The following is a 27190-nucleotide window of genomic DNA, read 5'->3' as shown; positions in this document are numbered from 1 at the left end:
TACTGTTTACAAACTATATTTTTTACTAGCATCTCGAGTCTAAAAGACTCGATTTTGAGCCTATAAATCGAGTATTTGAGGATCGATTTTTATGGTCTGATCTGTCTGATGTGGCATTTTTTCCACGTAGCGTCCACCTGAAAATTAAGTCTCTAAGACTCGATTTACAACCCTTTACAGATCATCTATAACGTTTTAAGCCCACCATCTACATCTTCTCATCAGAGAAGAAAGAGAGAAAAAATAAAACCCAGCCACCACCGGACTACCACAACCCAACCACAATCACATTCAATCCCACCCAATCAACCAATAAAATAAAACCCAGAAAAATAAAACTCAGAAAACCAGAAAAATGAAACCCAGAAACTAGAAAATTAAAACCCAGAAAAATGAAACCCAGAAAATTCAGAAAATCAAAAAAATGAAACCCAGAAAACGCAGAAAAATGAAATCCAGAAAACTAAGAAAAATAAAACCCAGAAACCAGAAAATTAAAACCTAGAAAACCAGGAAAATAAAACCCAGAAAACGCAGAAAAATGAAACCCAAAAACCAGAAAATTAAAATCCAAAAAAATGAAACCCATAAAACAATCATGTTGTTTGTGGAAGATCAAGCATTGTTTGAGACGACAAGGTAAGCGTGAGGTTGAAAATTTTTATGGAGAGGAAAACTTAATCTGGAGTGCCATGGAGAGGATTTCTGAATCGGAGCCCATGGAGAGGAAATTGGAGCCAGAGAGGGATGAGACAGAGCGTGAGAGAAGAGGAGAGAGTGTTTTTGTTGGAGAAGAGGAGAGAGCGTGCGAGAAGAGGAAAGAGTTTGTCTGAAAATTGGTTTAATATAGTGGTTTGTGATTATATTTTTTTTTTGGCTTATAAATCGAGTCTTAGAGACTCGATTTCCAGGTGGATGCCACATGAAAAAAATGCCACATCAGACAAATCAGACCATAAAAATCGATCCTCAAATACTCGATTTATAGGCCCAAAATCGAATTTTTTGAATTCGAGATGCTAGTAAAAAATATAGTTTATAAACAGTAACTACTAATTATATTGTTTGAAAATTATTGCTACTTTCCCATTTTGGCCGCTTAATCTTCTCTTCTCTTTCTTGCTTTTGTTCTATAGCTGCTCTCTCCTTTCCTCAAACCCAAAACTCCATTTTTCTCAAACCTAAAACCCTATGGGTGGTGGTAGCGGTAGAGGTTGGCATGGATCCTCCAACACAACATCGTCTTCCCTGTAGCGACAGCCTAGGTTGTGTGGCAGTGGTGGGGAAGTGGGTCTGGGTCGGTGGTCTGTGGTGGTGGAGTGGGTTTGTGGTGTGGGTTGATTTGGGTTGTGGGTTGATCTGTGATGTGGCACGGCGGTGGCAGTGGATGTGGGTATTTGGTGGTAGTGGGTAGTGGGATTTTGATTTATGTGAGAGTGGGTTTTGGGTTAGTGGGTGGAGGTGGCATGGTGGGAGTGGGTTTTGGGTCAGTCCGTGCACAAAGACTCATTTCTGGTGGTGGTTTCTATGGCGGTGGTGTGGAGTTTGGGTTTGGGTTTTAGAATTGTTGTGATTTGCTTGTTTGATTTGGGTGATTTTGGTATGAAATTTTTGTTATGATTTTGCTAGGGTGGCAGGTGGTGCAGGCAGCAATGGTGTTGTTGATGGTTGTGATGGCAGCTTATGAGATCGACGTGGGGTTGATGGTCTAGTAGTTTTGGGGATGGGTTTTGGCCGTGGGTATGGGTTGTTTTGGCCGTGTGTTTGGTGGTTTGCTTGTGAGATCGGCGTGGGGTTGATGGTCTAGTAGTTTTGGTGATGAGTTTTGGCCGTGGGTATGGGTGGTTAGGTTCACGGTGGTGGTAGAGGGTTGCCGTGGTAGAGGGTTGCCATGGTGGTGGGTATGGGTTTGCTAGAGGTTGAGGGAGAAAGAGAGGAAAATGAAGAGAAAAAGAGAAACAGTAAAAAAAAAAAAAGGATTAAAAAAGAATATTTAAATAAAATGGGAAAAAAATAGAGTTTTGGAATGTTGGGTCATTTGGGTGTATTGTAAAATGGTATGATATAATTAATAAAATAGCTTTTTGAGATAGTAAAATATGATAGGATAGCATTTCAGGTTGTGGATGCTCTAATCATATCTTCCAAATATAAAAAAAAAATTAGCATTTGGCATGATACCCTGTTCTATAATTTTTTTTTTTTCTCTTTTTTCCTTCTCTCTCCTCTCATATCTTGTGGCTCTCATTTTGTGGTTGAAATTTATCTTTTTTTTTTTTTTTTTTTTTCTTTTTTACCGTGTGTTCTACTTTGTGCAGCTGAGTTTTTTTTTTTTTTTTTTTAATAAAAAATTGATTTTATTTTAGGTTATTTTAATGATGATGTGTTAAAAGTAAGAAATGTGACGTAGATAAATTGTAAAATAGTATATTAAAATAGATAAAGTAACTTTTTAATGTGTCAAAATAAATTTTTTTTTAGCACAACTAATGCGTAGGTGGCATTTCGGATTAATGGGTTGTATGTAAAAATAGAAGATTTTATGTGGGAGTGTATTGTTAAATGAAGTGTTTAAATAGATAAAAAAAAAATTTTGAGGTACAAAAAGTTAAAATTTTAGCACTTTTGATGTGAACGCTTGAAGGTGTCATATCTTCTTTGAAGGCAGAGAAAGCCCACACGGGTCAAGAATTAGATGGCTATATGCAGTAGGTTGGAAGTATTTTATTTTTACCATACCTAATCACCAATAAGACGACTTCCACGCAGACAAAATATAGACGAGAGGGAAGAAAAGGACTCCCCTGAGCATTTTTGCCATCCCTACTTATAGGTCACTCAATTCCTCATTCTCTATTTCAAATTCTTCAACTAAAATTCATTCACATTTCACAGCAAAAAGTTACAAATTGCCGATTTGGATACAATCCAGATGTAAAGAAAAGAGCATGCACAAGGCAGAATTCACAGCTCACAGAATCAAGATTCCTTATCCACATTACCTTCTTATCAAAATAAGGAATGATTATAACATAGAAGATTTCATAACATACGGTGCAATTTAGTTCACCTAAAAGGCTCAATAAAAAGAACTATGCATATAAAAGTTTGAACAAGCTATAACCCAAACGCAATTCCCAACTGCTAAAAGCATTTGAACAATGACAGCAATGCTTATCAACATTTAAAAATTATTTCCAGTTAACAAGTACAAATCTACATAATTAGAATATATAAGTCAAAACCCCAACACTAAGCGGTGCTCACTTTCTTCAAGCTCACCATGTATGTCATATAAATGGTCGATACATATGAACATGAACTGTAATCATAGAAGATTTCATAACAGATGGCACAATTTAGTTCATCTAAAAGGCTCCTTATAAAGAATCATGCATATAAAAGTTAGAACAATAACCCAAACACAATTCCCTACGGCTAAAAGCATTTAAACAATAACAGCAATGGTTAGCAACATTTTAAAAATGATTTCCAGTTAACGAGTACAAATCTACATAATTAGAGTATTAAGTCAAAACCCCAAAATTAAGTGGTGCTCGCTTTCTTCAAGCTTGCCATGTATGTCAAATAAATGGTCCATACATATGAACATGAACTGTTCACCAATGGCTGCAAACGTACATAACAAAAATGTTAGTAAAATAGGTTTCATGATAAGCACTGAAGTAAGTTTGTTAACTAAAATAAATTAAACTCAGAATAACTGAAATAATATTAAGGACTCTTGAAATGGGGCCCTATCATCCCTCTGTCCAAAAAAAGGGGAGAGAGAGATGATCTAAACATACCTGTAGATGAACAGGTATAAATTTGAATGTAACAAAATCGCAGATTGGCCAGAACATAACACCACTTTTGAATGTTGGGAGCAGGTCACGCTTCAATCTTGCCACAATTTCATGGCCATTTTCACCTACATTTGGCATCATGATGGTAACTCATTAAGAGTATCAACGTACCACCAGAATGGCCAGCACAACCAAATCAGAAAACTAGGTACTAAGAACAAGCCATTTGCTGGTGGCTGGTGCTATGTGGCACAACTAAAACCTGTGTGTCCAATTGTTGGGAGCTGAACTTTAAAGTCTAAACAGCTGAGGCTCAATGTGACTCACCAAATGAATAAGATGACCACATGCTAAACTTACCAACTAAATAAGCTAAAAAATAGGAAAGCACGCCAATGCTAGTGATTGGCCAGCTGGTCCAGCCTGAACAGAACCTATGAGGCTTAATCAACCAACGTTGATCTCAGGAAGAGGCCTGCTATCAGACCACTTAAAAAGAAGAAGAAGGTGGTCTGCTTGTGTTGGCAAAACAGAGCCCACCAGCTGATAGCCCAACCACTCAGTGTATGTTTGGAATGGATGGGGAGGAGAGTAGAGTTGAAGGGAAGGTGGCTACAATCTACTAAAATTTACATTCCAGTCACCTTCCCCGCTCCTTTCCCCCTATCTCCGTCCATCCAAACATAGGAGATTCCAGAATCAGGGGTAGCCCAAAACCATAAATAGGGAGGAATCCAACTGGACTGCTCCTACCTGGAGGCAGTCATAACTAGTATTGGCATAAGGTCCAAATATAGTAATTAAAGGAAATTTTTTGTTTACCTTGCAAACCTGCATTATAGGAGAAGAAAATGGTAGTAATAATCGGTCCATAAACAGTCTGCCCCATAAAAGTTTTCTTCAAGGTTGTAAGTACATCCCGTTTTGGTAAAATCTTTGAGAGAGAATTAAACCAAAAATTCTGACTTGGCCCTAAGATTACCAACCCGTAAGCAGCCATGCGGAATGTCCTTGTTGTGTCAAAAGAACCAGAAGGTGGTAGCGTAATCATCTAAAAAAAATGTCTCTTAAAATCAGTTGACCATAACAAGCTAGGAAAAACAGGAAACAAAAAAACAAAATATAGGCCATAGAAACACATATAGCAGAAAGTGGAGTAGTTTGGAATCAGAATCAAAACCAAATATATCAGAAGAAAGACAACAAGAAAGGTTTGTAATTCAACATAGAACAGGAAGTAAATAAACTAATTAAATTATTTCAAAAAGGGATATAAAAGAAAAGGTTTTGAAAGTGTTGCTTGAACAAAATAATCGAGTAAGCTGCCCACTACGATCCCATACGCTACCAATAGTGCCACAACAATAACAGTAACTGAAGGCAAACACATACTCTGAGAGAATGTTGATCAAGTCAATGACTTGTCATGTTTCATTTTTGGCCCATTGGAGGTACTTGAAGTGATATTTTATCCAAGTCTCTGGTACAAACATTTACTACATAAGGTTGACTTTTTAACGAGATCGTAAGGATTTTTTTGGGGGGCAAGAAAAAGGATATAAAAGACATAGATGACAATAAAAGATGGGAAATGATGGCAAACTGATGTAGGGAGTGTAAAGACAATTTTACTTTAATATAGCCTTGTTTAATTTTAGAAATCAAACATCCTTTTTCAGTTGGTCCATTGGATTTTATTAGTTAATTAGGTTATAAATGTTTTGTTTTATGTTTTATTTAATTTTCTAGAGTCCAAGTTATTTTTGTATATTAATAAATAATAATTGAGCTTTGACCCAGGTCAATTAGAGTTACAATTTAGTCCTAGTAGTTTATGTAAGTGTATCATTATACTCCTCCAAAGACAAGTTTACCGTGAATAAATTTTAAGTTAGAACTTGGAGCTGTTCCTATGTTAATCCTTTAAATCCTAGGTAAAGGAAAGAAAGTTCATGGATCTAGTATTAAAGCAAAGTTAGAAACATCCACAACAAAAAAAGGTTTTGACTTTTGACTCTTTTTTTTTTTTCTTAATACAAAATGAGAAAAATTCTCAACAGCACAAATTTGAACCTAACTAAACTAAAGGAGTAGTTTCAGTATTTCTTCTGACCTATAAGCCGAATAGTTTAAAATGGAAAAAACTTAAAACATATGAAAAGTCCATATCACCGATATACACCAGAAATTCTAAACAAAACTAAGAAACTCTGTGAACATTATACCCGCACTCTCCAACTCCTATTCAAGCATTGAAACTATTCCAGCATTTTACAAATCCCTTTTGTAACATCATCAAGACAAGAAAAACTGCTCACATAATGTATCAAGAAACTTCTAGCACCCAAAATATATTGCCAATGAACTATTTCTCATCAAAGCAGCATTGAGAAACAAGAGGATAGATACCCTCCACAAAGAATCACAAGCAAAAGTTATACACATTGGTAAAAACATGGTCCGCATAGACTAACAACTAGTTACTACTTACCACTAAAATTGATGATAACTGCGTAGACTACGTAGCTCCATGCTCCAACATTCCTCATACAGCCAGAACATGCTGAATAAGTGTTCAATGGAAAGGTAGGAGCCATCCCCAAGAATGAAGCTATATGAGTAGGCTTTGAAGGCCCAAGAGCACCAACCTTAAATCCAAATGGTAGGAAACCTCTAAAGAACTAAATCAAGATAAATGGCCGAAGGAAGTTGACCCAATCAATATTCTTCTCCCTACACCATTCAGAGGAATGGAAAATGAGGCCAACTCCAAATGTTAGGAAAGAAGTAATAAAAGAGCACCATTTTGGCGTGGTCCAGAACATGCAAAGTATGACCATCACTAGTTTTACTGATGTAATGGAGAAAGCATCAGGGCTATCAAAAGATGATCAATCAAAGCTACTCATCATGATGGCTTAGTCCTTATGCTATTATAGAAACAAGGAGCAGACGTAGGAGAAGAAGGAAACTCTCACCCTGGTACGAACTCGAGCTACTGAACTGCTTGAGGAGTTAAAAAAAAACAACAGATCTTGCAAGGTCCTAGCAATAGGCAAGAGCACAGGGCAAGCTGGATTCCACCAGTTGGTAATGAGCTCAAAGTAAACTTTGATGGCACTATCTTCCAAGACTCAAAGGAGGTCAATATAGGGATGATAGTTAGAGACCATGAAGGCAAACCAATTACAGCTCTGGCCCAAAAACGCCCTCTACCTCACACAGTTAAAGAAGTGGAAGCATTGGCAGGAAGGAAAGCTGCTCATTTAGTCAAGGAGATACAACTAGATAAAGTGCTCTTTGAAGGTGATTCCAAGACCTGTACAACAGCTTTAGATATTAAAGAAATGTGCCTAGCTCCCTATCAAGAATACCAAAGAGATGGCTAGGAAAATGTGATGGCATAGATTCTCTCATGTTCGAAGACAAGGCAATTCGATTGCCCACGCTTTGGCTAGGAAAGCTAAGGGTATGAATGGTTGGCATGTATGGCTTGAAACCATGCCACTTGAGTACTTGACATATCCCTTCTCGCACAACAAGACTTTCCTTGCTCAATCATTCTAATATATTTTCTCTCAACCAAAAATAAAAAAAGGATAGCATCATTTTCCATAAATTCCATAAATTGTGCCATATTGGTAAAGTCCCTCACAATTCTAAATATATTTTCCTTATCTGAAGGGTAAATTGAAACATAGATTCTATAATTAACTAAGCTGGTTGTCACATAAATTAAACAACGATTTGGCTTGGCTAAAATACATTCCATTTCACTTAACAGTTCTATAGTTTCAGGCAGTTTCTCTATTCCCTGTTGTAATATCAGTTTGTCATTCCATTAGATAGGTACGACAATAATAGAACTTCAATAATTACCAACACACACACACATTTTGCTAATTAATTAAAAGTAATTTTCAACTACACGGCAAGCTTAGGGGTTTTTTTTTTTTACAAAAAAAACAAAAACAAAATCAAAAATACCTGAGAAGTCAAGTCTGAAGCTATATAAATAAGCGAAGATGTGATGCATTTTGTGATAAGTGGGCGAGATTGAAGGTTGCCCAAATACCATCCCAGAAATCCAGACTTTGAAGAGGAAGAAGATGAAAATGAACGTGAAGGAGACAAGGTGTTGGGAACTCTGGTTTTGCTAAGCTGACTAGGAAATCGAGCATAAGCACGCCACTGTTGATGGGTTGCAAGGGATTTCGCTTGGGCAGTGAAATTTCCAACATGGGTGACCAACAACCTTGTCTCGTATGTTTGGAGGTGGCAGTAGTAGTACTTCCTTAAGAAATTGCTCCCCATTTATGGGCTGCCTAGGAAGTGGGAACTCAAGAATCAAGCTGTAGCCTTTAGCTTGTGCTTGTATTTTCTATTTCTTCAATCTTCTTGCCATTTGATTCTGTGGCCAAGTTCCAAGTTCCAAATCCCATACTCCAATTTAATGGTCAGTATACCAACTCTCTCTATGAGCCAAAAACTTCGGGAACACGTGTAGCTGTGTAGTCGAATGCACTCCAATACATTGACCTTTTTTTTTTTTTTTTTTTGGGATGAATGCACTAGAAGTCTAGAATACCTTGACGAATTTAATTTTTTATAAATTTATATAGCTTACGGTCAAGAGCTTTTTTTTAGCTCGATTAACACAACATGGGGTTAATCGAGCACAAACCCAAATTTAAGCTAAAAAAAATCCAAGCACAAACCCAAATTTAGGCTAAAAAAAAAAAAAAAAAAAAGGTCAAGCTCAAGCTCAAGCTCAAGCTCAAGCATAATAAAATGTTTGTACTTGCAAAGATGAGAATTTATTTAACTATTTATTGAGAATTTATTTAACTATATATAATATTATATAAAAAAAATTATTTAAGGCCCTTTTTATATTACCCATAAAAGTGGTATTAAAATTTTTCTAAAATAGTCTATTATTAGATGTTCTAAGAATACCCATTAACATGACTCATATATATATATATATATATATATATATATATATATATATATATATTATATGTGTACTTGTCAAAAAATACACTTTTTAAAAAAATGATTTATATGATACCAAGTTATTATTTGTAGTTTATTGATAATATAAACCATCAATTCATAGTGAAAATTCAAAGATTTGTGAAGGTAAAAAATTCAGTTATTGTTTTACTATAGATGGAAACATAACAAGTTAATCAAATAATTCATGAATAAGTCAAGCTTACTAGACAATCAAATAAACTAAACTTGAACATGTAATATCAATTAGTGAGGCTTTATTCATGTTTGAAACAAAATTAAATGAAAGTACAATATTGGTGTACTGTTTTCTCTTGTTAAATGTACACCCCACTAGTTAAATGCATGGTGACATCTACCATTAATATAAGAAGGGGAAATTCCTCATGGTTGTTTTGTAGGATACCTTATAATTGTATTTAAATCTTATAATTTTAGATAATTGCATTTGGTGCCCGTTGGAGTCCACATTACTTGGAACTTAAGTTTGTCAAACTCGATTTTGAGTTAAAACTTGAGTTTGTCAAACTTGAGTTCCAAAAAAGTGCTACATAACATAACTAAACAACTTTGTCATGACACTTTTTTCTAGAATTTAGTTAAAATTGTGATATTTGGCAAATTTGGCCTATGATTATTCATTATTCAAATATAAACTTTACATATAAATAAATCTGTACGTTCATTCATCCTTGTCTGCAATTTCAACAATTGTTCAAAATACAATTTTTACATTCACATTAGATGGTGAAGAACTAAAAAAATATTTGTTTATAACTATTATGAATGGTAAAAAAAATTAGCATATTTCATAACTTTACATTAGATAGTTGATGGAGAAGGATTATACGTGGTCCACTTAAATTTTTTATTTTTTATTTTTTTTAAATGTAACTAAAATCTATAAAGTGGTGCTTGGTCAATTTAGAGTAAGGGTGTCCATAGGTCAGGGTTTGTGCCCAACCCTACCAAAATAGGGTGTGTAGTTTCCAGACCCGCCTCTGACCGGTGAAGGACTCAGGTTAGACTGGTCGAGTTCTTGTAAGGCTGCAATCAGTCTCGGTTGGGTTAGGGAAGAGTCGATTTGGACAGCACTCACCGGATTTGGCCAACATCCTGTTGAAATCTTGCCAAATTTAGGCGAAATATGGCTAAAATCCTCTAGAAGTTGTCGAGATCTCTTTGAATCTAGTGAGATCCAATCGAAAAATGCTTCAAACGATTGCGAACAATAGCTCTATGTTGGTGGAGATTGGTCGAGTCAGTTGGAGTCAAATTTTGAAGCAATAACCTGCCAACCGACTCGCTAGAATCGGTTTATAGAGGTCTAAACCCACCATTGACAGTCATAAGCCTCGAATCCGAAAATTTTCGAGTAAGTTTAGTCAGTTTGGATGGGTGGGTTGAACAAGCCTAATTTAGAAGGAAGGAAAAAAAATTAAGGTAATGGGTAGTGGTCCCAGTAAGCCATGTCATTATTAAACTACGTGTAATGAATTTATTTGGCAAACACATATAAACTTATAAATGAGTATATGCTTGAATTGTTTTGCATCGAGTCTTATAGCTCACGAGCTTGTTTATGAACAAATTTTTTTGCTAGGGCTCGGCTTGTTTATTAAACAGGCTTAATACTATGACTAAAGTTTGGCTTATTTATAAACAAACAAACATGAAAGAACTTTTTATCAAACTGAGCTTAAGTTGTTCATGAACATCTTGGTTTATTTACAGCCCTATGTCTTCTCTTATCTCTCTCGCCTCTGTGCTCTCTTTATCTCTCTCTCAACCCACGTCCCTAACAACAACAATCAAAGAGCCACCTCTGCCAATCACCATTGATCACCGACGAAACCCACCAAACACCACCTTTAACCACCAAATCCATTAGACCCAGTCACAGACTAAAGCCACCGATCACAACATGGCCAATCAGTAGCTAAACCCATTGACCACAACAAACCTAATCATTGGAAAAACCCACCAATTACATTAAACAAAATTAGCAGCAAAACCCACAAAGCCAAATCCATTGCCTCTTTCTTCTCTTATAGAGATCGACCCTCGTCGTAGGACGAGATCAATTGGTGGAGACTGGCAAGGAAGAGATCAGCTAAATTTTTTTCCTCTAATGGTGGTGAGTTTTAGACGTGTTCTAAGTTTTTCTCCCCATGGCGATCATCGTTATGTTCTATACATACTGTGATTTGTGATTGGCTGTTGGTGGTAGTGGGAAGTGGGTTTGAGGTGGTAAGAGCATCCACAGCAGTGGAGCTAAAAATTTAGCTTTTTAGCTTCACAAAAAGTTACTTTATCTATTTTAGCTACTCATTTTACAAAACATGCTGCAGCAGTAGATCTATTTTAGCTTTCAACACAATAAAATAATATAAACATCACAATAAAATAATACATCTCCTACAATAAAATAATACAAATCCACAGCCACCACAAACCAAACCTATAGGAACCCGAAAATCCAGCAACCCAAAACTTAAACCCACCACGTCGGTACGCCGAAACCCACCTCGGTGCCGGTACGCCGAAACCCACTCCTATCCACGAGCAAACACAACCACGAGCGATAACCACTCCGATCCACAAGCAAGCACTCCGATCCACGGAAAGCCACTTCGATCCACGAGGCCGAAGCACAATCCATAACCCAGCGGCGGAGTGGAGGTGAGGAAAGAAGAGCACCAACCGTTTCGGCACTAAGACCACCCACGAACCGTTTCGGCACCGAACCCAACCACGAACCCAACCATTGCCGAGCTTAATTAGTCTCACTGTTTCGGCACCGAGATCCTCATTGAAATCATCAATACTGTCCATCTCTGATCTCTCCATGGAGGGAGAGAGGGAAAAAAAGAAAAAGAAAAGGGAGAAGAGCTGAAGTGTGTACGGGGTAAATTTTATTTAATTGAAAAGATAAATAAAATATTATTATTTTGGTATAGCTTTAAGCTACAATGCACATTTATCTTTAGATGTGCATTGTAGCTCAAAAGCTAAAATTTTTAGATATGCCTCCACTGCTGTAGCTCTAATTTTTCAGTTTGTAGCTATAAAAATAGCTTTTTACAACCACTGCTGCAAGTGCTCTAATGATGATCAATTTTTTATTTATTTATAATTTGGTGGTGGTGAGAGAGAGAGAGAGAGTAGTGAAAAGGAGAGAAAAAGAAAGTATCAAAATTTGCCTATTCAAAAAATAGTTTTTTTTTTTTTTAACAATCTCTGATGATACTCTAAGAGCATTCACAGCTGCAAATTCCAATTTTACTCTATTTTACCATTCCAAAAAGTCACTTTATCATTATACCATACCATTTTACAATACTTTCAGCATCTCAACTTTTATTTTTCTATTCTACTCATTAAAATAATATTTCTACACAATAAAATAATATATCCCCCAATTACCATCATTTACAATACACCACACTATCCCCCATGAACATCACCCACGGCCACCAAAAATCACCACCACCATGGCAACCCTCACCACCACCACCACCACATCAGTCACAAATCCACCACCACCAGGAAAAAAAAAAAAAAAAAACCAACGCCATACCCATACCCACGGCCAAAACCCATCACTGAGAGAGCCACCAACCTCTCTTTCTCCCTCAACCTCTAGCACCAGCCAAAACCCATACCCACGGCCAAAACCCACGGCGATCGCCGATCCACCTCAATCGCCACCAACCCACAAAAACCACAACCACCGAACCAAGGAATGATGAAACCCAGCCACTCACACCACCAAAAATAAAACCCATCCATTTGATCCATAAAACCCATACCACCAAAAATGAAACCCAGCCACCGAAAATGAAACCCACACCACGGAAGATGAAACCCAGCCACCGATCCATGAGTCCCACGCCACATCTCCACCATGGAGGCTTGATTCAAGGGAAGATAGAGAGGAAAAAAAGATGATCATGGTGGATGATCCGTGGAGCTCCGTTGGTGCTTACCCATAGGTTGATGATCACGGGGGAGCTCCGTTGATTGTAGAGAAGAGGGAGAAAGAGAGGAAAGTGAGTGAGAGACAGAAAGACAAAGAGAGATGGGAGACCGTGTCATGAGAGAAAAAAGCAGGAATAAAATATTAGTTTTTTTTAAAGAATTGTGCTACAGTGCAATTCTACATTTAGAATCACTATTGCAAATTTTTTTGCAATAGTTGGTGTTTACAATTCCAACTGTGGGAGGTTTTTGTGGGAAAAATGTTAAATGAAGCTTAGATATGGCATTTGCAATTCCAACTGTGGATGCTCTAAGTTTTATAGCCTTCACATATTTTCAACTCTTTTTTTTTTTCTTTGAGTTACTTTTAATTTAAACTACCTAGCCAGGCAGCTAATGAAACCTATTTGACTATTATGTATCTATACTACTAATAACTTTTCTATTTGAGTTTTATCATTTTGTGTATTAAAATATCCTCACATAAATTCTTAAATTCTTTAAAATACCCCTATTTTTTATTTAAATAATTTTAAATTTAAAATCACAAACTGGTTGAAAGCTATTTTTTTTTTTTTAAATTTCCAAGTTTTAGATTTTCATTTCTCTTCTCTTGTTTGAATTATCATTTTTTTTATTCTAAATTCAAAATTTTAAACTTTTATCAACTCTCATATAAAGAAAAATCCTAAAAAATTATGACACTATCTCTATCTCACTTTTAAATATTATGATATTAAATTTAAAAAATAAAAAATAAAAAATAAAAAATAAAAAGTAAAAAGAGTCTCATTGCTTGCACAAAACGTATGTGATGAGGTTAATTTCCTCAATAGAAACTATTCAAATCAAATAGCTCAATGATGATTTTTATTAATTTTATTATTATTATTATTTTGCATAGATTTGCTGAATATGAAATCATAAAACAAAGTATGTTGCAGAAGCCAAACAGATCCTAATCTCCCTCTTCTTTTTGAGGGAAAAAATAAATAAGTAAAAAAAAACTAATTTAAACCGGTAAACCCGAAATTTATTTTATTTTATTCTTTAATTTAAAATTTTATTTAAAAGTATTTCCAGTTCAGAAAAATATCAAATAGAGCCATGCCGGTGCATTTAGTAATAGACCCGTGAGCCCAGAAGGAGACCCGACCCGACTAAAAACCACTATCGCGAGAGAGGGCTATAAATAGGGATCGGGTAAACGGTTTTTGCTCTTTCTTCACTTCTTCTGCTTCTTCTTCCTCTTCTTACAGCAAAAGTCTTATAAATTATAAACAAAAGTTAATAACAAAGTTGCTTATAAAAAAATAAAAAATTTATCATCTCCTTCAATCTGTGCAATATTTTGTATATTTATATAAAATCATATCAAAATTTTCAAACCGGAGAACGCAGATTCGCATAGAGAAGAAGAACACCATGGATCCTAATATAATGAAGCTCCTCGAAGAAGACGAGGTTCGCTCTCTCTCTCTCTCTCTCACACACACACACACACACACACACACACACACTATCTCTCTGAAATTTTGCAAAAATCGGTGTTAAAAAGTTAACGAATTTTGGTTAATGCAACGGCGCCACAGGACGAGAGTATGCACTCGGGAGCTGACGTGGAGGCATTTCAGGCTGCCCTAAACAGAGACATTGGAGGAGATGCGTCCACCTCTCACTCTCAGCCCTCTGATTCTGATAACGGTACTGTCTCTCTTTCCCAATTTCCCATTGGGCTACATGAATTTTGTACTTTTTGTTTGGTTTGGGGTTTTACATGTGGGTCTTTAATTAGCAGAATTTTTAGGTAAAGAGCATAGTTTTTTTTTTTGCACATATAATAGCTGAGAAAAGAAAATTTGAAGATGGAGATTTTAGAATTAAGTTTAAGCTAATTGTGGGTTAATGTTTTTGGATTAAACCCGGCAACTGGTTCTGGCTAATGGGGTTTATTGCTTGTAGGTCAGTTCAAAGGACTCTTCTTTACATCAATCTATTCAATTTTACAGCTTCTTAATTCACACTACATGGGGCTACATAAATTTTGTGTTTTTATTTATTTTGGTTTGGTTTGGGGTTTGCTGAATTTTAGGTAAAGAGGGGCTATATACATGAGGGGGTGATATCTAAGAAACTGAGTATGGGCATTTTTTTGCACACACGCGCACACTATCAATATAATAGCTGAGAAAAGAAAATTAAAGATGGATATTTTAGAATTGAGTTTAAGCTAACTGTGGGTGAATGTCCTTGGATTATACCTGGTAACTGGTTATGGCAAATGGGGTTAGTTGCTTGTAGATTCTACTGGCTAGAGGCGAGTTCAAACTACTCTTCTTTAGAAAAGTTCAATATGTTATCCCAATTTTTTTTTTTTTTTTTTTAAATAATGAAGTTTTATTCATGTTTGGATTTACTTGATTTATGTAATTTTTGTATTTGATATGTACACCTTGTATACTCCCTGTGTACTTGGGTGTCTTTCTCTTTTTGATATCAATAAATCTTTATTACTTATCAAAAGAAATCTTGTGTGGTAGCCTCGATTGATGGCTATTACACAAATCTCCATCATTAGAAATCTTCACTTCCTTTTCAGGGATCCTTTTTTTTTGGAGAGGGCGAAGGGGGAAGGGGGGGGGGGGGGGAAGAACCTAAAAATTTTCACCAATAAACTAAAGCATCGCCATTTTTCTTTTTGGAAACTTGGTCCTACAACTAAACTGCTTAAGCAAAGTGATTCATCAAAAAGCAAAAGGTAGCCAAAACAAAAAGAAAGGAGAAAAAAAAAAAAATCAAAACTCCAGGTAAAGAAGCAGATAGCCATTCCACATCCACAAGAAGCATAAGAAGAATAATCATTGCAATTTTAAAACTAATATTCCCAAACAAATATTCTCACCAAAACTTTAGCTCTGGTAATTGATTTTGTTTTGGAATCAATAACATAAATCTCCTTAAAATCATCAAGCACAAACTCCAGGTCATCCAACCTCCGGTTCCTATAGTGCTTCATCCAGAAAACCTAGAATAGAAATGCAACCTAGTGATGCTGTTGCTAACAGTAAAGAATCAGAGAAAGAAAATCATCATTTCAGTTCTTAATATTATTTAATTAGCATATAAAGAGAAGTCAACTACAATATTGAAGGCATTGTTAAAATGACCATATTATCCCATCACGCCATGTTATCAAATAGACATTTATTGGGCAACTGAAGGGCTAGGTTACATTGATATTTTCAATTTTCTCAAAGTATTTGAACTTTGGGATTTATCAAACATTTGCATGTCTATCCAAACAAAAGACAGTGATTTTGGTAGCCAATGGAACTGCCAAAATTGTTCATATGCAAATAGGAACTTCAGTTCAGACATTTCTTTAAAGCTTGAACCTAAAAGAGAACCCCCCCCCCCCAAAAAAAAAGAAAAAGAAAAAGAAAAGATATGTGGCTTATGTTTCTTCACCAATCTAAAAGGCAGGTTTTCCCATGCTTTGACAGAGCCTAAGGTTTTCTACTTTCTTATTAAAGAATATAAAACTGTCCTCTATTCTTTTTAGTAGAGATCAATTGTTAATCATATGTAATGCCAATGATTTTGCAATTTGCATCCTTGTACCATAGTTTTAAATACTTCTCTCCTTTTACAATCAAACATTCCTCTTCGCCCATGTACCAGGCCCCCCCCCCCCCCCCCTCCTTTTCCCCTTCTCTGTTGCTTTACTATTTTATCATCAAGCACATTGGAGAAGACCTGCAGTCTATTGTTTCTCAATCTTTTGTGATTTTCTTTGTTCATTATCTAATCCATACAAATTAATGATAGGAGAGCTCCTATACTTAAAAAAAAATCATAGAAAGGGAGGGGGAGGAGGAGGTTGAAAAATACAATCAAGGGTTTTTTTAAGCGTTCTTCCTATCAAATTTCTGATTCATTTAAATCTTCAGGACAAAAGAAATAATAGGGTGCCTGTCCCTTCCCAATACTCTTATCTCCTATCTAAAGGGGCAAACATACAACGTGGCTACAGATGTTCATGTTGCTAACCTTACACGGTGAGCATAAGTGCAGAAAGCCCTCTGAGATTAATACCGAAACACAATCAAATTAGTAAGGAAATATGTGCATATCTACATACATACATATATCTAGACACATCATGAAGCTAGTTCACTCAGCAAGACTACCTAGTATCCAATATGTCACACAGATTAAACACAAATAGGCATTCACAGAATACATACTGGATCTATGACTTCTGTTTCAACTAATTTTCAATTCAAGTGTTTATCCACAATTTTAAATTAATTACACTAACATATTAATATGTGTCTACCAATACTAAATTGATAACACCATCAATCTTTAGATTTTTTTTTTTTTGGTTTTCCACTCCTATAACAATTCAAGCACATCAAAGGTAAATTTGCGATCATCTGTATATACTGAAATTCCCTGAGACGTATCATCAAACACTCATGACTCACCTTCGGGTAGGAATCGTAACAAAATTCCACTTCTAGTAAACTAATTAATAACTTCTATCAAAGGTAAAGTTTCACAATATTGAGAAACAGAAACCAAAAATTTACCAAGCCACATCTTCAGTTGATTCTGACCTCATTCAAACGTTTTGTCGAACTAAAAAAAATGAGAAGGAGAGGGTGAATATTATAGAGACAAAAAGCGGCATTACAAACATTGATGATAATATATATATATATATATATAATTATTGTAATTCAGCAATAAAAACGCACCTGGTGAGGAAGGTAAGGGTTTGAATGCAGCACCAAAAAGAAACCAATTAGAAATTGAACACTCAGGAGGACAAGTGGGTGCAAGTTACTGCTACTTTGGTTGAGATTTCGAACGGTGCTATTTGGTTTACAGAAAGAGAAGTTACATTAAGCTTTGATTTATCTACGTGGTTGAGTGCAATGGGGTTTATGTTTAAACCGAGTGTTGGAGGCCATGTGCAGCTATTTGGTTATGGATTGCTTTGGTACTCCTACTACAGAATGGTAGAGGAGTAGTCTCAGATTCCAAATATTTGATTGGACTTGGAAGTTATGACATCACAGGACCAGCTGCTGATGTCAATATGATGGGATACGCTAATATAGAATAGATTGCATTTGGGGTTCACTTCAGGCTCCAAGCTCACACATTTATTGTTGCAGACCCACAAGGGAACCGGGTAGTATTTGTAAATCTAGATGCTTGCATGGCTTCACTGCTTGCAATAGTGAAAGTGATTGAGAGGTTAAATTGCATAGGGTTTGGAAAACCATTAGGTGAGAGTTGAGAATTTAGGGGTGGTGTTTACAATTTGGTTTTGAGGGAACTGACCAGGAGAGAGAGAGAGAGAGAGAGAGAGAGAGAGAGAAGGTGAAAAGTCGGGTTTTTTTATTTTTTAATTTTAGAGTTCGACTGTTCAGAATTTTATCGGGTTTTTTTAGTGGACAAAGGGAGGTTTTTTAATTATTAAAATATTGTTTATGTGGAAAATTGTGAGAGCTTCAAATCCTACGTGGCAAGCTCTCAGAAAGTCAAAAATAAGTCAGGCTTTGGTTTTATAGTAGAGTAAGTCTAGTACCACAACTAGTTTCATAACTTTACCACAACTTTACCTCGTGGCAACTCGTGAGTGGTGGAATCATGGACCCACCATTTTATTTTCACCATTTATAACTCGCCACATAAGCAAGTTGTGGCAAAAGTTGTGGAAATTGTTGTGGTAGTAGACTTACTCTTTATAGTATATATAGACTAGGGAGTCAGATATGGTGTTAAATCACTGTTATTGCATTTTTCTTCCCCAAGTTTTGGAAATAATTACAGTTACAGTGAACTTTTGGAACTGGATAAAAATAATCATTTGGAAGATAGGGATCACTTGCTTAATGAAATATTATTATGTACTTATTGAACAAAGAAGAAGATTTTTATAGTTTTTGAAATAACTAGGTGATAGATTGTTCTGGGTTAGCTAGCGCCTGTCTGATATTCATTATAAATTAATAATGTTGAATAAAAATTTGCAATAATTCATTGGTGTATTTTCATTCCTGTATTCTAATTACCTCTATCCTTTGTTTCTTTTTAACCCTCTTTAATATCACAATATATGGTTTCAAAACTTGTGAAGATTTCATGTTTTGGAGGAGAACTCTGCCTACATGGGTTTACATCCAGACATCTCAACCCTGTATTTCATGCAATCATGATTTTTTTTCTATGATAGTGCTTTTGAAATTTAAATTTTATTATCTTATTTCTACAGTCTTGTTGGTAATAGAAAGCACGTTCCTGCAGGAAATTTTTGTCGTGGAAGATATTGATTCCAAGCATTTCAATTAAATGTCTTGGGTGTTCTCTTATATTAAACCAATGGATATGTCCTGCGTAACAAATTTTTAATTATTTTATGTGTGCATTGCAAAATGTGACAGTTTTATCTCAAGGAAACAATCATGCTCCCAGTCAGTCATTACCACTGTGGCAAACTGCTAGCCAAGATCAAGGTACTGAATGTCAAATTCAACAAGACCAAAGAAATGCACAGAAGCAAGAACAGACTATATCTGGAATGGAGCTAAAGCAACATGGATCTGTTATTGAAAATCAGCAGCAACAGAGTGATGCCTCGAAGGAACTCAATCGCCTCCAAATGTCACAGAAAAGAACCCAAGATGATTGTCAACAGGGGCCGGCACAACAAATTTCCATCCAGAATCCTCAACAAATTCACATCCAGAATCCTCAAAAAATTCCTGTCCAAAATCCTCAAACAACTGTTATGCAGATTTCTGAAAAAACTCCTATCCTAGTACATGAGCCAGATAGAAGCTCTAGTATTGAAGGTGAATCTCAATACTCAAAATTACAGAAGATAAGTAATCAACAGGCAACAACCACAGAGCGGGCAAGCAACCCAATAAATCCTAATAATAGAGCAGGGCAAGTACCATTTGGCTTGTTGTTGCCTGTCTTGCAAGCCCAACTTGATAAAGACAGGGCCATGCAACTTCAAACAATATTTGCTAAACTGAAGGTGCGTGTCTGTTTGTGTGAATGAACTGGGTGTTCATTAATTTTACTGATGAAACTAATTTCTTAACTATCAATGCTTTTCTAGAAAAATGAGATCCCCAAAGAAGGGTTTTGTAGGCTCATGAGAGGTATTGTGGGAGACCAAATGCTCAAAATGGCAATTCAGAAAATACAATCACAGGCAAGTATAGAATATTTTTACGCTTATTCATCTCTATTCTCTTAAAACCTCAAATTTTTATTTCCCCAACATTGGGAGGAATCGGAGTGAATGGAATTAAGTTTAATGAAATTTTCATTAAAATTCTCAAAATACCCTTATATACTTAGCCTTTTGTTTTAAAATAGTGGTCTAATAGTAATATTATCATAAAATGATTATATTTATTTCCCTCTATATTACTCCCAAACAAAGTTACTTACTTTTCATTCATTTATTTTAAAATATCCAAATATTTTTACTTAATTTTATACCACTCCTTTCTTTTCCATTACTTAAATACGCTCTATTACATTCCTTTATGATTTACTCATTCCATTCCTTTCACCACGGTGATCTTGGTATACTTTTACACTTCGTTTGGGAGGAGGGAAAGGAATGGAATGAAAAAAAAAATTATTTTAGAATATTTATTCCACTCCCTTGTTTGGGATTTTAGTGGAGGGAATTGAAAGATATTCCTCTGTTTGGGAGTTTAAGTGGAAGGGAAGGGAATAGGTAGAATGAAACACTCATTCCTTCCTATTCCCTGAAAACCTCAAAATTTCACTCCTCCTAAAATTGGGAGGGAATGAAATTAAGTTTAATAATATTTTACTAAAACTCCCAAAATACCCTATGCATTTAGTCATTTATTTAAAAATAAGGGTATTATAGTAAAGTTGTTATAAAATAATTTCATTCAATTTCTTCTAATCTTATTCCCACAAGATTACATAATTCCATTCCATTCCATTCTTTTCTTTTCATTTCCATTACTTAAATACGTTCTATTTCATTCAATTCCTTTATAATTTACTCATTCTATTTTATTCCATTTATTTATGAACTCCCTAACGAAGTGTTAGTCAGTTATGTAGTGGTTTGTAATCAAGATAAAACCAACCTGTTTTATGCCTGCAGCCAAGTGCCAACCAATTGCAGTTACAATCTCAAGTTTCAGCACGGCAACACCCTCAGCGAATGCCATCTGTTAATGCCAGTTCCACACAATTCAGTGATCCCCATTCATTTGCACAACTTCATCAGAAGGGCACGATCTCTTCTGCAGACTCTTCGCAAATTCCCTCTTCAGTTGTTGATTCAAGCTATCCAGCCATAGAAAACAATGCTCAGAAATCTCGAGAGGTGAATCGCCAGTCAGATTCTCATGGAGTGCCCGTAAGCCAAATGACTTCTTCGAATGTGAACACTGTCAATCAAGAAAGGGAGCGATCCTCAATTCCTGCACAAGGACTTAACAAGCAGCAACAACATTTGCACTTTCCACCCATTTATGGAGGTAGTGGTGGTAATTATCACCCATATTCCGTGTCAAATGTCAATACTTCCACATCTTCTGTCAAACCACAACCTCATGATGCGCAAAGGAGGCAAATTTCACAACATCAGAACATGAGCTCAACTCAATTAGGTGGGACAACACAAGCCATGAGCATGCCTAAGTTTGAGAGACCGAATTCTGTCAATGATCCAAAGAGAGTTCAGGGTGGATCTCTTTCTCACTTGGCAAACAACTCAACATCACAACAGAATCCGGTTCCTTGGCAATCAACAACAAATAAAGAACAAATTTCTGCCCCTTCATCATTAGTGGTTGGTGTAAAACAGGAAGTGATTGATCAGCCTACTCAGCAGCAGCACAAACCCCATTTTCCCCATCCACATGGATTGTCTTCTGGTTCTGCTGCACAGATAGAACAGGGAAATCCAACTCCTGGAACTATAAAGGAAGAATCTTCAGAGAAGCAGTCTACTAGGATGGGTCTTACAACTTCTACGAGCATGATGCCTTCAAATTCAGTTTCTCGTTCCATAACAGCACAATTGGAATCTACTGTCCCGGTAATCTTATCTTCATCATCAATATTTCTCTATTGCATATATTTTTTGAGGTTTTGATCAATAGATTTCCTATGTTTTTACAATTGTATTTCAATTTTAAATGAAGAGTGGACTTCAATTCAAGAAGTAATCTTAATTAATATCTCCCTGATATTAATTAAGAAAATCTCCCCGATCAAGTATACTAAAGTGAAAATCTCTGTTTTTTTTTTTTTTTTGTTGGGGGGGAAGGGGGGTTGCTTTTAATTAATCATATCGGGAAAATTATGTTTTTTAAGTGATATGCAAGAAAGTAGGGACCTGCTGCTATGTGTGTGGTGGAGATTTAGGAGCAAAGATAGAGTTAAAATTTGCAAAGCAATTCAATGATCACTTTGCATTTTCAAATATGGAGCTTGTGAAAGGCCAATGAGCTCTAGCTCAAATGGTATCTCCTCTCCATGTAAGAACAATGAAGGGGTGATGTCGTGGGATCAAGACCATTGGATTCCTGTGTAAGACCAGTAAAAAACGATCGTGCTCATAAAGGACACTTAAAATCTGTTTACTGGCCATCAAATTCATTCGTTGTTTAATATTTTTCCATAACACCCTAAGGCAGTATTGATTGAACGTGATATGATATACTTGAAACACTTTGAGTTGTGTCAGATTATTTTGCCAAGAATATGTCATTGAAGTTGGACTCAAGACTCATGAAAACTCAAATTATTCTGACGTGTTCTGTCTTGTCACTTCTCTATCATATGCTTCTTCATAATTGTAGTGTTAAGACTGGACGTATATTATTTTCTTCCTTTTGTATGCACACATTTTATGCATACATGTATTGATAGGAATGTTTACATTTTATAGCTATTGCTGGTCATGCCATATTATGTTAAAGTATATGCTTTATATACCTCTAATTAAATGCTATATTTTTCCTTTTAACTTCTACTGTAAAAACCTTGCGTAGAAGAATAATTTTACAGTGGACTTACTTTCTCTCTGGTTTACTTTGTGCTGCAAAAATATAATTATGCAAAGTAAATGTATGTGTCATGTAATCATTTGTTCATAATTGATGATGGCTAACTTGCTTCTTGCCTCTGCAATGTAGCCGATAGGCACTCAAATCCCATCTACAGCCTCTTCTGCTGGTATTAATGCCAGGACACCTCCCAAAAAGCCTTCTATTGGCCAGAAGAAACCACTCGAAGCACATGGTTCATCACCACCTCTGCCAAGGTGTATAACCTTTTCTGTTGTACTACTACTTGAGGATGATTATCAATGCTTTCAATGTGATTTTGTCCATCTGCCACACTAACATTGTGTCAAACTTTTTCTTTATGTAAAATTTATCCGATATCCTACAGTAAAAAGCAAAAAGTATCTGGGGCCTTTTCAGATCAAAGCATTGAACAACTAAATGATGTCACTGCTGTCAGTGGAGTTAATCTTAGGGTATGTTATTCTCCCATTTTCAGTTCTGCCTATTGCAAAGTATAAGCTAATTAAGTTAAACAATTCACACTTAAAGTAGACAAGTTCAAAACTCTTCTGTCATTCTACTCTTAAATAGGAAGAGGAAGAACAGCTATTTTCTGGGCCCAAGGAGGACAGTCGAGCTTCAGAAGCATCTCGAAGAATCGTGCAAGAAGAAGAAGAAAGACTGATTTTGCAGAAAGCTCCTCTCCAAAAAAAGCTGGCTGAGATCAGTTAATACATTAGTTGATCCCTCTTTATAAAAGTGTTCTAATTGTACTTCTATTCACTTTGTGCTTAACTGCATGTCAACAATAATAATAGAGCTTGATATATGGTGCATGTTTGTGTTTGTCTGTCTGGCAGTGGCCAAAAGTGGTTTGAAGTGTATAAGCAACGATGTGGAGCGATGCTTGTCACTGGTGAGATGCTAGCTACTTGGTCCTTTTTCTTTATTAAAGCTTACAAGTTACATTTGTTCTCATGCAATTGAACTAAACCTTCAGTGCGTGGAAGAAAGAATGCGTGGACTAATAAGTAATCTAATCAGACTGTCAAAACAGGTCAGGTTTTTCCCTCTTTTTTATCACTTGAATTATCGGTGATTAAATAGTTCTGAATTTTAGTGGATCATTGTAGCGGGTTGATATTGAGAAACCAAGACACCAAACTGTTGTCACCTCAGATGTTCAACAACAAATCATGACAATGAATAGGAAAGCTAGGGAGGAATGGGAAAAAAAACAGGCTGAAGCAGAGAAGCTGCGGAGACTTAATGATGTGAGTGCCCCTGCACTTTATGAGATGACGAACTGAATTCTTAAAGTATCCCTTCTTTAAATGAGCATATAGCAATATACTTCTTGAATGTTGTAAAATACACACACACACAAAATGTTTACTTTGGGTCTGATTAAAGTTCTATATATTTGATTTTGTATGATATATCTCTCCAAATGCAGCCTGAGGGTAATAATGGAGTTGATGGTGACAAGGAGAAAGATGATGGTCGTGGTAAATCAGTTAAGGTATACAGGATAATTCATTTATATCTTCGCCACTCAACCAAATATCAAAATTCTTGACTTTGCTATCTGCTTTGGTACAGGCAAACAAAGAGGAAGATGACAAAATGAGGACAACAGCGGCAAATGTCGCTGCCCGTGCTGCTGTTGGAGGAGATGACATGCTTTCAAAATGGCAACTAATGGCTGAGCAAGCCCGGCAGAAACGTGAAGGAGGGGTGGATACAACTGGTTCTCAACCAAGTAAAGATGTGAGTCGCAAGCCTTCATCAACATCTGGAAGAAAGGACAATCAAGAATCTGAGAAAAGGGGCAATGCCGCTCCTGTTGCTGCTTCTGGTAAGTGTGCTTTAATTTGATTTCAATTTTGAAAGTTAAGTAGCTGGCAATATGCTAAAGTTAATATTAGATTTTATTACCACCAGCCTCGTCCAACAGATCTGGCAAGCGAGATTTTACTCATTTGATTTATTATTAGTTTAGTTGATTATTTGTTGAATAAATGTCCTATATACCTTCTCTCTGCAATGTGTTTTATTGAATTTGCATCCCCGCTGTGGGCGCCCCTCCCCAAAATTCTTTTTCTTTCAGCTGGGACAGGTAGAAAATCTGGAAGGAATCAAATTACTCTGGCTCAAACTAGGGTTGCTCGTAGCATCTCCATTAAAGATGTGATTGCAGTCCTGGAAAGGGAACCCCAGATGTCTAGGTCTTCTCTGATATATCGCTTGTATGAGAGAGTTCACTCCGATGCCATCACTGAATAAGGGAAACATGGTGCAAGCACTTTAGCTTCCAAGTGCATCACTGGCTTAGAATGATCCTCAACTATTCTAGCTGAACCAGAAAGTGTACTCTGAAATATATATAAAATTCCTCACTTTTGTTTATCTCCTTGTTAATTCTTTGTAATTTAGTTAAGAAGTTTGCCTGGAAGTTCATTAGTTCTTCTGGCTTGTATTGTATAATCGTGTTTCTCTTTAGAATACAAACTCAGCTCGACCTGAAGACTTGGAAGTATTGTAATGTCTCTTTTATGGTCATTTTACAGTACCAAAAATAGCATATCATATATATCTCGTAGCAAACAGAATGGCTAACCCTACAAAGCAGCAGTCAATATTATTATTGTTCCAACTTCCAAGCATATGACTTGTATTTAAGATAGAATGTGACCATCAACCAACAAATTGTAACCACCTTGAAATTTTAGCTGATTCGGACCACCTGATTATCTAAAAACCACATTGATGGTTTTGTAAATGGAAAATGGGTGATCTTCACCTCTAGCAACCAAAAAAAAAAAAAAAAATTTGATGATCTTCACCAATCTTTTGTTAAAACAAAAAATTTTGTCAATTTCTATCTTCTCTTTTTCTTTTTTTAATTAGCAAAAGATTGTAATAATTATGAATTATATGATCACTTCTTTCCCTTATTCTATCCTTAATTTTTAAAATATCAAAATAGTGGGGAAATATACTTGGTCCCCTCCCCTTAATTTTTAAAACATTACAATAAATAGAACATTCCAATTAGGGGAACATATAATTGTTCCCCTCCCCTCCCGTCTCCTCTCTTATACTTCCCTATTATTACCTCTATTAATTTCTTCCTCCAATCTTCCAAAAACATTATCATTTTCAATCTGTTAGAGGAGGATGTTTTATGGTAATATTATCATGATAAATTGCACGATAAGCATATATACGTGTAATGTGGTATCACGCAGCCAAGGCTTCAAATCAGAAACAATAACTAAATGGTTCTTAGTGTAATTGCATTAATTCCAATCGGTATAATAAACATACCTTTGTCTCCACATATTAGAGGTCATGTGATAGATATCTCTATTAGGTAGGTTTTGAACAACTTCTTCTCAAAAAAAAAAAAAAAAAGGTTTTGAACAACTAGAACTACTTCCTGCTGTTAAAACCATCTGAATCTCGCAAGTCAGTTTGGGTGAAGCAAATTCACCACGTTGCTAAGGTATTCAGATATCACAATCTCTTGATATGACAAACTATGTATAGTTGACAATCACTTTCAATTAGATCTACAACTAAAACCTCTTTTACTTTTGTACCAGTCATAATATAAACAAAGTTGTGAAACAAGCTAAGTCACCAAACTTTCTAAACAAGGTTTTAGTTGTGAAAAATAAAAAATTTACCTTGCTAACAAAGGAGTCATGCTCTTCTTATTGTTGGCCCATTATACTATTTATTTATTGTTGGCCTAATTTTGTTTAGTAGTTTGCTCCGATCAAGAATTTCAAGCAGCAATTCTTTTTTTAAGAAGGAAAGTAAACATAACAACATACATACAGGGAATGGGGACAAAGGCATAATATCACACAACTTACCCTTTACAAAAGTCGGTAACTCTTGTAAGGTATATGAAGGCTTTATACCTGATTTTGAACTCACTCTTAGATGATGTGGGATTACCCACGTTTCAAGCAGCAATTCTAAAAGAAGAATTCTAAAAAAAGAAAAGTGTGTATATATATATAGTTAGATAAATGAAGGAATCCATTTTCATTGCCGCAATATTTGATTGTCTTATTACTATTATAATTAATAATAATCACTTGCTAGAATTTTTTTTATTTTTTAGAGTTTTCAACTTATGGCGTCCGCCCTTGATAATAGCTCTTTATCATCAGACTAAGACACCAATCAGTTTTTGGTGTAGGCGGGGATTGAACCCCAAGTCTATTATACAACCATAAAAAACTTTACCAATTAAGCTAACTGGAA

The 27190-nt window shown here is 35.7% G+C and overlaps 2 protein-coding genes across 3 annotated transcripts; one reads left to right on the top strand and one right to left on the bottom strand.

The window, feature by feature from the left end:
- Positions 1–3134: 3134 nt before the first annotated feature.
- On the bottom strand, positions 3135–8417 carry LOC142612711 (uncharacterized). Of its 2 annotated transcripts, XM_075784850.1 has the most exons (4): positions 7797–8409; positions 4632–4860; positions 3810–3934; positions 3135–3630 (listed from the first exon to the last, which is right to left on the bottom strand). In XM_075784850.1, exons 1-4 carry the CDS (start codon positions 8121–8123, stop codon positions 3547–3549), a joined length of 765 nt encoding a protein of 254 aa, XP_075640965.1. In that variant the 5' UTR covers positions 8124–8409; the 3' UTR covers positions 3135–3546. The 2 variants fall into 2 exon arrangements, with proteins under 2 accessions (XP_075640965.1, XP_075640966.1); XM_075784851.1 differs by lacking the exon at positions 3810–3934 and having other exon boundaries at positions 7797–8417.
- Positions 8418–14027: 5610 nt separating this feature from the next.
- On the top strand, positions 14028–25516 carry LOC142613329 (transcription initiation factor TFIID subunit 4b). Its single transcript, XM_075785635.1, has 14 exons — positions 14028–14273; positions 14402–14513; positions 19268–19869; positions 19954–20049; positions 20992–21933; positions 23036–23163; positions 23295–23382; positions 23501–23636; positions 23770–23825; positions 23910–23966; positions 24043–24183; positions 24366–24431; positions 24512–24767; positions 25020–25516. The coding sequence occupies exons 1-14, from the start codon at positions 14235–14237 to the stop codon at positions 25193–25195; spliced, it is 2895 nt and encodes a 964-aa protein (XP_075641750.1). The 5' UTR covers positions 14028–14234; the 3' UTR covers positions 25196–25516.
- The last annotated feature ends 1674 nt before the right edge of the window (positions 25517–27190 follow it).

Source organism: Castanea sativa, chromosome 10 (genome assembly GCF_040712315.1).
Source record: "Castanea sativa cultivar Marrone di Chiusa Pesio chromosome 10, ASM4071231v1".
NCBI lineage: Eukaryota > Viridiplantae > Streptophyta > Magnoliopsida > Fagales > Fagaceae > Castanea > Castanea sativa.
This window is presented reverse-complemented; position numbering and strand designations above follow the sequence as displayed.